At 45.2% G+C, this 16,234-nt stretch overlaps 1 protein-coding gene across 4 annotated transcripts in view; it reads right to left on the bottom strand.

Annotated features, from left to right (window-relative positions):
* The window catches only part of Armc2 (armadillo repeat containing 2), a 118,341-nt gene that overhangs the window by 4,251 nt on the left and 97,856 nt on the right, over nucleotides 1–16,234 (bottom strand). For 2 of the 4 annotated variants that reach the window (XM_076916960.1, XM_076916961.1), the window contains exon 18: nucleotides 8,097–10,338. In XM_076916960.1, coding sequence (XP_076773075.1) covers nucleotides 10,181–10,338 — 158 coding nt within the window. In that variant the 3' untranslated portion in view covers nucleotides 8,097–10,180. Of the gene's footprint in view, nucleotides 1–8,096; nucleotides 10,339–16,234 lie in introns of those variants that run through there. The other 2 variants (XR_013105418.1, XR_013105417.1) reach the window with 2 other exon arrangements.

Below are 16,234 nucleotides of genomic sequence, written 5' to 3'. Positions count from 1 at the left end.
ATATTAAGTGGCAAAGCTGTTTGGAAGCCTGCTGGTTAAAAAGCAATGCATTAGGGTATAAAACAGTGTGGCGTCTTCTTCAAGGCTGCGAGAGTCCATTGTGCATCACCGCATCAGTTCATGGAACCGGATGTCCTATCAAGGGAAAAGGTTACTTTGGCTCCTGGTGCTGGGGGCTGGAAAGACTAGGCCATATCTGGTCAGAGCCACAAGCTACTTCGGCTCATGACAAAGCAAGAGCCAAGCTCTCGTGATCATGAACCCTTTCCTATGTACCCTTCCCATGAACTGAGCACATTCTCCTAGGTCCCACAGCCCAGCTCTAGAACGTCTTTCTGGAGCAAACCACAATAGATATACACTCCTTGGGGGAAACTTAAAAATTAAAATGGCCTTATACTTAAAATAACTGTACAGTGGGGCATGGTACCCACCTCTGTAGCCCAAATGACCTCCTGCCTCTGCCCTTTGCACACTGTGATAGCAGGCATGCACTACAACCCCAGGCAAGAGACCAAGCTAACAATAATGCATAGAAAAGTGTTTTGTGAGAACCCTAATTAGGCACGCAGAGCCCTGTCCCAGCACAGCACAGAATGAATGAAAACCGCACAGATCATGCTCAGGACATAAAGAAAAAAGTCCAACTTCTGCTGCTGAGACTGGCTTTTGTCTCCCTTGACTGAACACTGGTGGGGCTTGCTGGCATTGATTTGATGCTGCTGAAACCCAGTAAGAGGCAGCACACTAGGATAGCACAAAGTATGGGGTCTGCAGGCAGGTACTGGGGCAGCACAGAGAGTGCAGAGGAGCAGCAGGAAACTGCAAGGCTCCTAAGGAGGAGAGAGCTTCAGAAGGGAACTCAAACAGTTCTAAGTACTACACAGACTGGGACAAAAGCAAAACACACACACACACACACAGAATCTGTGGGGTTGGGGGCCAGGTTAACTGATGAAGGTTTTTTGCAGTTTTATCAAAGGCGCCAATCTCCAAAACCCACAGGCATAGGAACGCACAAAGGAATAGAGAACCATATATTAATCAAAGAAACATCTTCAATACTAAAGAAGCAATTCTCAGGCTGGGCATGCCTTTTATCCCACCACTTGGGAGGCAGAAGAAGGCAGATCTCTGCCTGGTCTACCCAGTGAGACCCTCTCTAGGAAAAGAAAAATACAGTTCTCCGCCAGGTAAGTAAAATCCTTCTCAGGAACTAAAACATGTCTACACATGCTTAATGAGCTAAAGGGGACATAGACAACTATGTAAAATCAGGAAAATTACTTAAATGTCAACAGAGAAAAACTGAGCCAGGCAGTGGTGGCGCACACCTTTAATCCCAGCACTTGGGAGGCAGAGGCAGGCGAATTTCTGAGTTCGAGGCCAGCCAGGGCTACACAGAGAAACCCTGTCTCGAAAAACCAAACAAACAAACAAACAAACAAAAACTGTACAAAACCAAATCCGGCAACTGGAAAATACCAAATTTCATGACAGGCTTAGTAGCCATTGCCTGTAATCCCACTACTTTGAGGTTGGTGAGAAGTATCCTAAGTAAGGTTGAGGCCGGCTCGAGGCACATACCTGAAAAGATAAAACAATACCTGACAGCAAGTGGAAGAGTCCCAGGAGGGATTCATTCACCTGCAGACGTCATCAGACAGGGGAAAGCTGCTGAATGTGGAGAACAGGTAGGTCACTTGATGCCAATCAGGAACAAAAGAATATCGAAAAATGAAGGGCTTAAAGGGTATCTGAATGCCATGCATCTAGAGCGCACACACGAGTCAGAGGGAAGCTATTCAGAGACAGAAATGCTTGTTTGCTTGGCTTGGTGGCACCGAGGCCTCAGTTGTACGAGACAGTCAGTCTACCACTGCACTACATTCCACAGCCCTCGTCCTTTCCACCCCAGACACTGGTTGGATCAATGGTGGCAAGGGATGGGATACCTTTGTCAAGCCCGTGCCAAAGTATGGCCCTGATAATTTACAGATTTTGTATAAGGTTTATTGGGGGCTGTCTTGGAGTGGGGACATGAGGAAGAGAGCGAGGCAGACAGACAAACGGGAAAACAAGGAGAAGGAATGAGGGAGGGAGGGAGGGAGGGAGGGAGGGAGGGAGGGAGGGAGGATCTAGGATAGCTGGGGGCCCTTTTGGGCACAGCACACACTTGGTGTTGGCAGCTTCTGCTAGGTCCCTGAGAGCAGGCCAGTGGGAATGCCTGTTTGCTAACACTCCGATTCTGAAGAAGGAAACAGATACAGTAATTAAAGAAGCTCAGTGAACTACACTAAGATAAAGCCACTGAGACAGTAAGGAAGCCTGAATACTGCTGTATAATCAAACCATTGAGAGTTCAAAACAGAAACCTAGAAACAACGAAAGAAAAATCAACTCATTCCCGGAAGGGTGTAAGACTTACAGCTTCCCAGCAGAAACAATTCAGGACATCATACAGAGACGGCACATTGAAAGGACCAAAAGAAAACACCTGTCAATCAAGAATGCAACCATCAGGGGCTCCCAAAGGTGATGGGAGTTATGACTTTTCCACATAAAGCAAAGCTATGGGGATGGATTACCATTAGACCAGCCCTACAAAGGACTCTTCATCTGGAAGGCAAAGGGACCGTATAGGCAGTGTCTCTCCAGTGTGGGGCCGCATGAAATCAAAGTTCAGTAAAGGTAAACATGAACATGTTTAAGGCAGAGTCACTTGTATTCCGGGACTTAGACCCACTATTAGTTCTGATAGTGTTCAAAAATGACAGGCATGAATATAAATGTCTATATAAATGGGTAGACAGTATGTAAATGGTATGTAAATAGTATGCAAATAACGTAAATAATATGTAAATAGAGGTGCACATAGGGCTATAGAGGCAAGTTTTTGTATGTTAAAGTTGTTGACAGTTAAAGATGGAGTGTTACACTATTACAGTGTTTTCTGTTTCCTGTGGTAACCACAAAGAAAACACAGCTAGAATAAATACAGGAGGGAATGAACAGATCACAAAAGCACGTCCCCAAGACAGAAATAAAAAAGTAAAACCCAAAGAAAGCAGAGAGAGAATGAGGACCAAAGTACTTGAAATCTGGAAGCCAGTTAACAAGGGCAAGTCCTTCGCCGTCTGTGAGTGTGCCAACGATAAATGGATCCACAGACATGACGAGCCAACTGGGTAGTTGTAATAAGCATCTGCACACTGCATATAAGGGACTATATTTATATATAAGGGAGCACATGTTAATATCCCACAAATAGAAGCCAGAGTACAGAGATGGTTATACTATCATCAGGAAAATAGATGTTAGTCAAAAACTGCCCCAGCGGGTCAATTCTGCAGAAAGACTCAACAATTACAAACACACAACTAGCTATCGGAGCTGTAAATACAGAAAACACGAGCGAGACAGACATGTACATGTACAGTATCAGTGCATGACATCAGTGCTCACTTTCAATAGTGAGTAGATACCAGACCAAAGGTCAGAGAGGAAAGAAGAGGTTGACCAGCCCAGGAGGCCCTGACACATACACAGAACACTCCATCCGGTTACAACCGAACCCACTCTCTTTTGTGTGCACACGGGCCATTCCCCAGGACTGACAGGGCAGACATCCCCTGATGTGTACGCTGATGATGGTGACATGAAGCTAGAAACCACCAGCACAAGGTAAAAAGGGAAACCACAAGGATGTAAAAATCAGACAATGCCGCGTTAACAGGTCAAGAGAGAAATCAGGAAATTTGCCAGGCATCTCTTTTCAAAAGAAATTTTAAAACGTAGCACCTAAATGTACTGGCTGCATAAGAGGGACCCTCAGGGTGGAGGCTGAAGCTACATTACAAGGAGCTTTGCTGAGGGAGCCTGGTTGGAAAGGAAGGAAAGAGAAGGGGAGGAAAAGAGAGAACAGGGAGGGAGGGAGGGAACAGGAGAATCGATCCTATTACAAGAAACCAGGGAACTGAAACAGCAAAGTTTTTTTTTTTTAAACCAGTTGATAAACCTTTAGCCACATTAACTAGAAAGAAATAGTTGAAATTGGAGGGCTGTCAAGATAGCTCAGTGGTAAAGGCGCTTGCTGCCTGAAGACCCGAGTTCCATCCCCGAAGAGAGGGAGAGAACTGACTCAATGATGTCCTCTCACCTCCACAGGTATCACTGTGACATCAGTATGGATGCATGCACATGTGCAGTGTATGCTTACACACGCATGTGTGCACACACACACCCAATATATGTAATATACACATACAACAAATTTTATATAGATTAGACATGTATAACATATATTACATAATATATACATATATATGTATGTATGTGTGTGTATATATACATATATACATATATATATATAATGTATTGAACCTGAGTTCGATCCCCAGGACCCACTGATGGAAGACAAGAGCCTACTCCCAAAAGTTGCATCTGACCTTCCTGCACATACTATGGTATGGTGTGTGTGTGTGTGTGTGTGTGTGTGTGTGTGTATGCCTGCATCAGGACCAAAGCCCTGATGTTAGACTCTGCAGCCTCCAGGACTGTGAGCAGTAAGTGTATTGTCTGTGCTTCACCTAGTACAAAGTGTTTTGTTATCACAAACTGAACAGACGTAGACGCCATGAGAAAGTTTTATTCTGAAAATTGTAAGACTGTCAGAAACTAACAACTTGAGTAGATGAAATCTGTGCTCCTGAGTTAGAGGACCTCCCACTACCTATGCCTGAGCCACACCAGCAGGAGACTTACCATGGCTGCTGTTCGAGCCACGCCCAGCAGTCTGCACATCCACTGCAGTTACTGTCACTCTTCTGGGATGGTTCCTTGCAGGAGAGAAACCCATGTCCTAAAATTTACATCTTTCTTTCTTTTTTTTTTTTTTTTTTTTTTGTTTTTTTTTTTTGTTTGTTTTTTTTGTTTTTTTTTGTTTTTTGAGACAGGGTTTCTCTGTGTAGCTCTGGCTGTCCTAGAACTCACTCTATAGACCAGGCTGGCCTCGAACTCAGAGATCCACCTGCCTCTGCCTCCCAAGTGCTGGGATTAAAGGCGTGCGCCACCACCACCCGGCAATTTACATCTTTCTAAAGTTCTTCAGTACCAGAGATGGAACGGAGGGTTCCACGCATGCTAGGCAAATGCTCTGGGCTCGTTTCTATCCACAGCCTGCCGTTTATTCTTTATTCAGAGATGGCCTCCTTTAGTTGCCAAGGCTAGACTTGAACCCATTATGTAGCCCAGGATGGCTTCCAGCTCCCTCTCCTGAGCAGACCTGTTTCACTGTGCCTGGATCTTAAGTTCACCATGAACCCCAAAGGCCCTTGAAAAAAACAAAACAAAAAGGGTTGGGGAAGAAAAAGACAAAGTTGGTGTTCTCTATAAAATGTGTCAGGCAGGGCAATGTGCACATATAACAGCTTAGAGACAAACAAGAGACAATGGGGTAGGAAAATACATTCATGGAGAACCAGCAGCACAAGCAAATGTACATACAAACGGTCCTTGGCAAGTGAGTCAGGACACCGTGTGAAGGAAGAACAGTCCCTTCTACAAATGACTTTGGAAAAGTTATATGGCCACATGAAAGAAACGAAGTTGGGCCTTTGACTCTCATCACACCTAGAAAATAACTCAAGGCCTGTGAAATGGAGCAGAGGCTAGGAGTGCTTACCCACCCAGCCTGATGACCTGACTTCAATCCCCAGGACCCACTGATGGAAGACAAGAACCGACTCCCAAAAGTTGTGTCTGACCTTCCTGCACATACTGTGCTATGTGCACACTACCTCATCATAAGGGCGGGGGGATAAATATTAAAAAATGATTCTCAAAGACTTAACTGTAAGCTCTCCCTCAATGTTCAAAACTCCTAGAAAAAACACTGGAGACCCTTTTCATGACGTTAGATTTGGCCAGGACTCCTCTTGGACTATGACACTCACGAACCACAGGCAGCAAAAGGAGAAACAAACCTAGGCATAACTGTCCCCAGACTTTAAGTACAAGAATCCTAAGGACACTAGAGTGGAAGGCAGCCTGTGCAATGGTGGGAAACACTTGTAAATTGTGTACGTGATCAATACTATACAAAGGGCCCCAAGAAGAGCCAAGCTGGCCAGAACCAGTGTCAGCCTTCCCAGGCTCTAGGAGGAGTACACTTCTGTTGTCAGTCACTCAGACTGGTTTTTTTGTTGTTAGAGTCTGAACTAAGACACCACTTCTGCGCATGTATGAGAATAACTGAAAATAAGACATCAAAGCAACATTTGCACATCCTCTTTCACAGAACCACCATTCAAAACAGCTATGGTTTAGAAGCAGCAGGGATGTCCAGCAGTGAGTAGATGGACAAAGTATGATATATGGATGTACATAGGGGTGTGTGTGTGTGTTTGTGTATATGTGTGGTGTGTGTATGTATGGTGTGTGTGTGTGTGTGTGAGTGTGTGTATGTGTGGTGAGTGTGTGTACAAGTGTGTGTATGTATGTATGTATGGTGTGTGTGTGTGTGTGTGTGTGTGAGTATGTGTATGAGAGTATGTATATGTGTATGTGTGGGGGTGTGTATGAGTGTGTATGTATTTGTGGTATGTGTGTGGTATATGTGTGATTTGTGTGTATGTATGGTGTGTATGTGCGCGAGTGTGTGTGTACAGGTGTGTGTATGTGTGGTGTGTATATGTATGATGTGTGTGTGTATGTGTGTATGTGTGGTGTGTGAGTGCATGTATGTGTGGTGAGTGTGTGTGCAAGTGTGTGTGTGTGTGTGTATGTATGCTGTGTGTGTGTGTTCAGATGTGTGTATGTGTGGTGTGGGTATGGATGTGAGTGTGTGTGTTTGTATGGTGTATGTGGTATATATGGTTTTGTGTGTGTGTGTGTGTGTGTGTGTGTGTGTGTCTAAAGGAGGGGGATTCTGTTGCTTGCTGTAACAAATGAACCTCGAAGACAAGCCAGCTACAAAAGACAAATACTACCCGGGGCCGTTTATATGAAGCTATCTAAAGTCACTAGACTACAGGCTCAGAAAGGGAAAGGCAGGAGAAGGTACCAACACTGGGTAAAAGTTCTGGCTTGCAGGATAAGTTTCTGGAACCCTGCTGCAGGATGGGGTGGGTTTCCTTCACATCTAAAGTACAGACTTCAAATACGCCTCCAGTGAGGTGAACAGCTTGTGTGTGTGCAGGACTTGAAAACACAAATAAAACTATCTAGGGAGATACAGAAGACCAATGGCGAGGGAGGGCTGAGAAGAGCAGGGGAGGGGCATCGGAGGGAATATGTTTAACGTACTAGGTGTACACATATGTATGGAAACTTTAAAAAGAAAACCAGAGGGGCCTGGAGCCATGGCTCCCGACCTCTGTGAGTTAAGAGCGCTCCCCTAGAGGACCTGGTTTTGATTCCCAGCACCCAATGGTGGCTCACAACCATCTGTAACTCCGGTTCTAGGGAACACAATGCCCTCTCTTAGACTCCACAGGCAACAGCATGCTGGTGTAGCAAAACACCCACACACATACATTTAAAAAAATAAAATAAAAGACTATAATGGGAGACTTTACGGTTTAGTCATTGCTCCTCCCCCAAGACACTTGCAAATGGGCAGACATAAAGGGCTCAGTCTACCTGAGTCTCAAGGGGATGTGTTCATTGTGAGAAGAAAATCACACAAACACACACACACACCGCCGTGAACTAGTAGTTATAAATATTGGGGGAGGAATATGTTTTGAGTGGTGAATGAAGAATTTATTTATTTTTAACCAATATGTAAGCTTTCCACAGATCAAATAGACTTCTGTTCTTAGTACTTGAATTAGGCCCTGAGCTTACATGAACTTCATCTGCTAGGCTGAGCCTACTTACATGTAAGGATGGATTAGAACTTGCCTTTGCAAAATCTACCTGCTTCTGGAAATGTAGAACACTCTAGGAAGTTTCAGCACTCCATTCAGTCTGGCGTGTCTGCCTTCATCCCGAGGTCGCATTTGGGGTCAAAGATAAACCGTTCATAAAGCTTTCTCCAAGAACAGCAAGCCTTTGTTTGGCGAGTATAGGCCAACAATGACAATCACAACTGCTTGGTCTTTTTAAATAATTTATTCAAAGGCAAATTTTATCCTCCTGAGACAAGCGAGCAAACAGACTCGCATCATAATAATTACAGTGTGTGCTTACAACCTGCTTGCTGATTAAGGCTTTCCTCTAAACTATGTTGTGTGTTAATGTTGGTGGTCAACTTTATTAGCTCTGGGACCAACTAAGAGATGTGTCTGCCTGCCAGGGTGTTTTCTGGAAAACTTAACTGAGGGAGAACAACCTTTCCCTCAGTGTCAGCAGCTCTCCCCGAGGCAACCCAGCTACAAAGAGGTCTGAGGGAACACAGGCGTTTTGCCTTCCCACTTTTACACTGGCTGGCAAGTGCATCTGCTATATTTCTGCCACTGCTGCTCCCTCATTGACTTGGGAATCCAGCTTCTTCAGTCTCTAGCATGAACTGAAGACCAGATGCCCTCCAGGAATCCTTCCAGTCTTCAGTGCCAGACTGAGGCTGTTGAGGCATTCAGCCTCCTGGACTGAACTAATAAGATACTGGCTTCTCACATTCTCCAAAACTCAGACAGCCATTGTTGGATTTCCCAGCCAGTAAGCCAACCTAATAAATCTTTTATTACACACACACACACACACACACACACACACACACACACAAATCTTTTATTACACATAGACATGCATGAAGTGTGTGTGTGTGTGTGTGTGTGTGTGTGTGTGTGTGTCCTATTCTTCTAAGAACCCTGACTAATGCATACACTAAAATAAAGAGAGGTAACATTCTCACTTTATAGTATGGCTCTCCAGTAGCAGAGAGACAGGAATGAGTCAAACAGGAATATCGTATAGCTAAACTTGTGCTTTCTACTCTGTTATAGCATCTCTCTTGAATACAGTCTAACGAGAGGGAAAGCCTAAGTCACTGTGTTACAAATGAAAAGAAAGGATCTTTTTCATCTGTTTTACTTCATCCAAGAAAGTAGACGGCTGGGGTGTGGCTCAGTGGTTAATAGCACTCACTGCTCTTCCTGAAGACCTGAGTTTGGCTCCTAGCACTGGTGTCCAGCAGCTCAAAACCACCTGTAACTCTAGTTCCAGGGGCTGACACCCATTTCTGGATTCAAGGGAACACACACACACACACACACACACACACACACACACACACACGACATATGTTTACTCAGACAGACAGACAGACACAAATAAAAATTTTAAAAATATTTTAAAAGTAGGGACTGGAGAGATGGCTCAGTAGTTAACAACACTGGCTGCTCTTGCAACAGACCTGAGTTCAATCCCCAGCCCCCTACATGGAGGCCCACAACTCTCTATGAGTAGTGTCAGAGGTTCTGACACCCTCTTCTGGCCTCCACAGGTACTGCATGCACAGGTTGCATAAACATACATGCAGGCCAAACATCCATACAAACAAAAGAAGAAGAAGAAGAAGAAAAGCTTAAAATTTAAAAGGATAGATGACCAGAAGCAGTGTTTCCTCCTGCTCCCTTGCTGGGGATCAAACCCGGGACCTCGAACCTGGAAATCAAGTGACCTGCCACTGAGCCACATCTCCAGCCCTCCAAGCAGCTTTCTCTACTTTCTGCTTATTCCTTCTCTTAATATGAGAACAAGAAAATACCAGGACGGGGAGAGTGACTTATTTCTAGATGTAGTAGGAGCTGCGGCAGAGGTTGGTGTGTGTGCCTCTCCTGCGGGCCACTCTTCCTGTGGACGAAGCCCACGTCTCCATTGCACCATCCCTTAGCAAGCGACCTGACGAGCTCACTCATTCCAAAGCTGTCAGGCTGGGATTTTTAAGGATCTTTTCTGAGTGATTTCAAGGAGAATAGAAAGAAAAGTCTTAAAATGCATATATTTCCATCTCACACCTCTCATAGCAGAATATGTATATATATGTATCCATTTTCTGTAATACCTAGAAAAAGAAATGCTTATTTTTTTTTTTCAAAATACTTAGGCTATTCGCTAAAATCAGTATTTTAAAAATGCTCAACGTGTGGGAATACTGAAAAACTTTCATGCCTTTACCATTTCCCGAGAATGAGGGAGATCTGACTTCCCAGTTCTGCCTTTGGCCTCTGTCATGTTAGAAAGAAGGGACAGGCAGGGGCTCCAGGAGCGTGTGGTGGCTCTGGATACGCTTCAGAAGTTGCTTGGCCACAGGTTTGAATTCCGTTTCCCAGTGGAGCCTGTGATAACTTTTTAAGTCTTGGTCAAAACTGCCATCCAGGGCTAGTTCTTCATCTGTAACAGAAAAAAAAAAAAAAATCAAAATTACAACAATTACTTGGCGTGTGACTGCACAGGATAGAGGTCATTTCCCATGATGGAATTCTCACCCTGGGTCACCTCTAATACCACCATGGTGTGAGGACACAGATGTGATTTATGATTAATAGGCATTTGCTTGTTTGTTTGTTTGTTTATGTTGTCTGGGGCCTATGCTAATCTATAACTCCTAGACTCACGTGATTCCCCTGCCTTGAATTTCCCAGGAAAGGAGATCACAGGCTCATACCACCACCATACCCTAAGAAAGCTGTTTTAAAGGGAGTTCTTTTGAACATCATAAGTATTTAAGAATGTATGTATATATGTGTATGTGTGTTTACTTTAGGTCTTTTGTTGTTGTTGTTGTTCTTTTGTGGAAGTTGGTTTTTGAGACAAGGTTTCTCTGTGTAGCCCTGACTGTCCTGGAATTCACTCTGTAGACCAGGCAGGCCTTGAACTCAGAAATCCACCTGCCCCTGCCTCTGGAGTGCTTAGATTAAACACATGTGCCATCGGGCTTGGCCTATCGGTTATTTTTATTTCATTATTGACATTATTAGTATTTCTGGGTGTTTGTCCTGATTGTCAGCCTGTGCACCAAGCCCATGTCTGGTGTCTGTGGAGGTCAGAAGAGGGCACGGGATCTCCTGGATCGGAAGCTGGAGATGGTTGTGAGTCTTTGTGTGAATGCTAAGAATTAGGACAAAATGGCCGGGAATTCCAGGCCCTCCAGCTGCAGCCTCTGCAGTACTTAGTGCCAGGGGGTTGCTAGCATGTACCAGCATGCCCCTGCAAATGGGGATGTTTTAGTGTCTTAATTTAAAAGGGCAATAATTTGTTTAATTTTTAGGAAAAAGGCCTTTGGATTGAAGTGAACTTTTCTTTCAATGACCTCTTAAGTTTCACTTATCTATTAGTTTGCATCCAAATATCCATCACAACTTCTCAAAATAAACAAAGACTAGGTGGCTTCCTCACGTGGGCTATAGAAAGGTTAATCACTTTACTGACTGAGGGACAGGAAAGGACATTTAGAATCCTACACACTTGAGTCCCCAAAGAGGCCGTGAAAATGCAGAGAAGCGCTTGTGGGAATAAAATGCAACATAAAACTTTAATTTGCTTCCTAATGCAAGAGTGCACGGAGTCTGGGAACACCCTCTAAGTCTCCCCAACCCCTACTGGCCACCGCCTCTTCACTTGTCCCTACTGGGCCTCACGGACTTCAGGGACGTGCACTGGCTCTGCCATTCCTAGCTGAGGCCTGAACTGGACAACCTACATAGAGACCGTTGAGTCCCAAGATGACCACAAAGCCTGCTACTCACCCAATGTGCAAACGTGTTACAGAGTCAATTAAAGCCGGTTAGAGTGTGCGCTGCTTAGTTTATAGTTTCAGCCGCAGATATTGCTTATCTGTTCCGTATATACTTGGCACGAAGGGCGTTACTGTCACCAGCATTAGATAAGGGGGTGTAGGGTCCCTGTTTGGAGGGCCACCGCCCCTCGGGATCAAGTGCAGAGCTATGCAGCTCTCACATTAAGTTCCATGCAGACACAAGCACTCCAGCCAGGCCTCCATGGAAACCTTGTAAACAAACCTGGGCCTCTCCACCGGTGAGACAAACCTAGGCCTCCAGCAGGGAGGGCACTGCCAGTGTTCCAGGCCTTCAAAGGCCTTCCTGTTTGGCTTTTTCTGGGCAAGAAGAGCCTGCTAGACTGACTGACTCCAGATTTCTAGACCATCTTCCTGTTCTAGTTCTTCTGAGCATGAAGCAAAGTCTGTTTTATGTTCTTACTTCCCAAGGTGTTTAGTTCTAAGTAGCGGGAATCTTTATAACTTTGTCCTCTGTTAGGGCTATGGATGGATTTGGTGGTTTGGCATACTCTGTTTGTTTGTTTGTTTTAATCTAACATTAACACTCTGGTGCCCTTGAGGCCCAGCATATACAGAATTTAGTTCATCAGTACTCAGATCATATCGACTCTAAGGCTGGATAGAGGGGATAAAAAAAAAAGTTAAATAGCTACCAATAAGAAAAATGCAGACAGCCGGGCAGTGGTGGCGCACACCTTTAATCCCAGCACTTGGGAGGCAGAGGCAGGCGGATTTCTGAGTTCGAGGCCAGCCTGGTCTACAGAGTGAGTTCCAGGACAGCCAGGGCTACACAGAGAAACCCTGTCTTGAAAAACCACAAAAAAAAAAAAAAAAAAAAAAAAAAGAAAGAAAGAAAGAAAAGAAAAGAAAAAAAATGTAGACATTAAAGTGCATTAAAAAGTGCCTCATTAGATCGGGTATTAAGTTTAGAACTTGCACTGCATGGAGTGGCAGGCGCTGATCTAATCTGGAAAGCCAGGCCCCACTCTCCCCTTGTCACAAAACCAGATGCCAATGATCCAAGTACCTCAGGATGAACACACAACTGAGTTCAGGGCCAGCAAGATGGCTCAGCAAGTCAAGGTGCCTGTTGCCGAGCCTGACAACCTGAGTTTGAGCCACAAAATCCACATGATGGAAGAAGAGAAAAGAACTAACGTCCAGAATTATCTTCTGATCTCATATACGTACCATGGCACACTCAAGTGTGTACACACACACACACGCACACACGCACACAGACACATGCATGCGTGCAAACACACATACACACCAACAACCACCACTACTACCACAAGAACAACAAAAAAAACTAATCTAAACACAACATCACAACAATAAATTCACAAAAGTAAACTACACACATTTGTCTCTGTTTGGCAGCTTTGTGAAAGGGGCTCATGGCGGGTCCCAAGATAAGCCCTTCAATAATGAGTTTGTACGAAATGACTTTGGGAGCTGGAGGGATGACTCAGTGGTGAAAAGTGCACATTGCTCTTGCAGAGGGCCTGAGTTCGGTTCCCAGCAGCTCACAACCACCTCTAACTCCAACTCCAGGGGATCCAACATCCTCCTCTGGCTTCTGTGAACATGCATGTGTGGCATACACTCACACAGACACACATAGATACATTGAATATATATTTATATATATACATTATATAGAATATTGAATATATTGATATGCAATATATCAATATTGGATATTCAATATAGAATATATAGAGAGATACATATATTATATATATTATACATATATATATTATATCCTCTGTGAGTGTGTGTGTGTGTATGTGGTACTAGGAAGTTTTAGACTATATGGTTATATTGAAGATTGTCACTGTCTGAGTTTTATTTCAGTTAGGTAACTGTTACAACTCTATTCTTATCACATATATTTTCAAATCCAACACTCACACTTTGCAACAGCGTTTTGCGATTTAACCTTGTTCTGCTTTGACCACAGACAGTCTAATCTTTAGTTCCTTTTAAAAGGACTGAAAGTCAAATGCCCTGCCCCCAAGTGCCCACTTCACGGGCACTGTCTGGCACAGCACAGCCATGACCCTTGGCCAAAGGCAAGTTCTGAGGGCTACAGTAGTGAGAGGGGCCGGCGAGGCACAGCACAGATTGCTCAGCGCGCAGGGCCCAGGCCTCGAGATTCACAAGGAGGGGCTGGGGAGATGGCTCAGTGGTTAGACTGCTTGCTTCACCTGTGTGAAGACAAGAGTTGTGTCAGCCACCTCCTGTATCCTAGTCCTGAAAGGCTTAGACATGGGCTCCGTGGAGCAAGCTGGCTCCTGAGACAAGCCACATCGGTGAGCTCTGAGTTTAACTGAGAGACCCCGTCTTAATGAATACTTCAAGAAGATCAGCTGAGGAAGATTGTCAACCTGGGCCTTGGCGCCCACATGCACACATATGCACGCTCGTGCCCATGAAAAGGAAGAGAATTAGAAAAAGAAACCTGTTATGCTTTGTCCCATGAGCTGGCTCCCTGATCAAACTGCGCTGGTTTAGCTCCACACGACAGTGACCCTGATGGGGATTTGCTGAAGACACGCGTGCCGGGCACAGAATGAAACAGAGGGGAGCGAAGGGCAGATGTGGACCCTTGGATAAAAAGACCCCCCATTTCCTATATCGCCTTAGGCAGGTCATGAAACTTCCTAGACTCACCTTCTCCTAAGTGACCGTGCTTAGCTAATGACCTCAAAAATATACTGGGGGTATCGAATAAACTTTGGAAAAAGGAGATAAAGGTACAGACATGCTCACAGAGCAGATTTGTGGCTAGCCTGGACAACTGAATGGCCTTTCGCCACACCACCATAATGTGAAGGTCCTAAACAAAGAGCAGGTAACAGAGACGTCACTTGGCAGGAAGCTAGCACCCCTTGTAGCCAGTCCACAGCTCGCACCCAGCACCTACGTTGGGTGGGGTGATGTGATTTCCCTCCAGTGGCTTCAGTGGGTGAAGAGAAAATTTACAAAACCATCCCACAGGAGAGATCATGTAGGCCATGTTTCATGACCCGTGGCTTTATTAGCAGCCCAGGATTCCTGGGATTCGACCATGACCAAAGGCTTCAAAGGCTGTGAGAACCTACACGGGGTATATAGCATGTGTGGAGGCCAAAGGCTGGAACAGCCCCACAGGAAACTTGGGAATGGAGTGTGGGCAACAGGGCAACCACAACCAGATGCCTCCTGGGGATTGGGCTCTGCCACACCTTTCTGGCTGGTGCTTACAGTCTGGGTGGCTCCTGGCTCATCACCCATAGCTGACTGTCCCAAGCTTAGACAGCAAAGGCCAGTCTTTCAGGCAAGCACACAAAAGCCTCAGCTTCCTGGTGATCAGGCTCCCTTAGTTAGCCATGTCTTTCTCTCTGAACGGAAGACACGGGGAAGAATGTCAACAGCAAAGGAAACACAGCAACAAACACTGGGTGTGGAAAGCAGAGGCCTGAGGCAGGGGAATGTATGAGCAAGCCCAAGGTTAGAGGGGCAAGAGTCCTGAGGCTGATGGATCCCAAGCAACCCTCAGAAGACTCTATAATATCGTTTTCCTGGCTTTCTCCTTCCTACAAATTCTCCCTTGAACTAGCTTCATAAACTAGAGCAGAGGTTCCCAGCACTAGCTCTGTACTTCAGACTCAGCCAAGCAAGCATTTAAACCGTGGATCCCCAGCTTGGGCCCAGAACCCCTGAAACCACAACTGCTAAGGTTGCACCAGAGCTGCCCGCTGTCTTAACACTGCAGCTGATTTCCAAGCTCAGATTCGGCGGGAACTGAACTCAGACAACCTGTGCAGGCAGCCCTGCTTCCTGCCACCCGAGAAACCTCCATGTTCACAAGGACACCGAGAACTTCGACCATTTACAACGTGATCTATTCTTCTTCTTCCTCTGAATTCTAACGAACACACACACACACCTGCATATGCCTTCATGACAGACTCCATAATGGCCAAGCAGATCTGATTCTTTCAAGTAACTTCTGAACCTCTGTTCCTGTCCAGTGATATTCTGCTGCATCCCTTAGCATTCATACAGCATGCTAGCCGCCCTCGAAGTCTTGTGCCGGCATCAGGCACAGGATCAAACTCTCGGTGTAAGTGTGCTTTCTCTCCTAGCACTCTGAGTAGAAGGCATCAACTAACTGAACTTGGGGTTAAAAATATAAACTTAAAGTGGTGCGGAGGTTTTAATGAGAATGGCCCGATAGGCTCATAGATTGTGTGGTGGTTTTAATGAGAATGACCCTATAGGCTCATAGATTTGAACGCTTGGTCATTGGTCATTTAGAACCTACAGGACTAGGAGGTGTGGCCATGTTGGAGTAGTGTGGCTTTGCTGGAGGAAGTGTGTCCCTGGGGGAGGGCTTTGGGGTTACAAAAGCCTAAGCCAGGACCAGTGTCTCTCTCCTCCTCCTAATACCTGGAGATGTAGAACTGTCAGCCACTTCTCCATGTCTGTCTGTCTGTGTGC

The sequence above is a fragment of the Arvicanthis niloticus genome, chromosome 20, assembly GCF_011762505.2.
Source record: "Arvicanthis niloticus isolate mArvNil1 chromosome 20, mArvNil1.pat.X, whole genome shotgun sequence".
Classification (NCBI taxonomy): domain Eukaryota; kingdom Metazoa; phylum Chordata; class Mammalia; order Rodentia; family Muridae; genus Arvicanthis; species Arvicanthis niloticus.
This window is presented reverse-complemented; position numbering and strand designations above follow the sequence as displayed.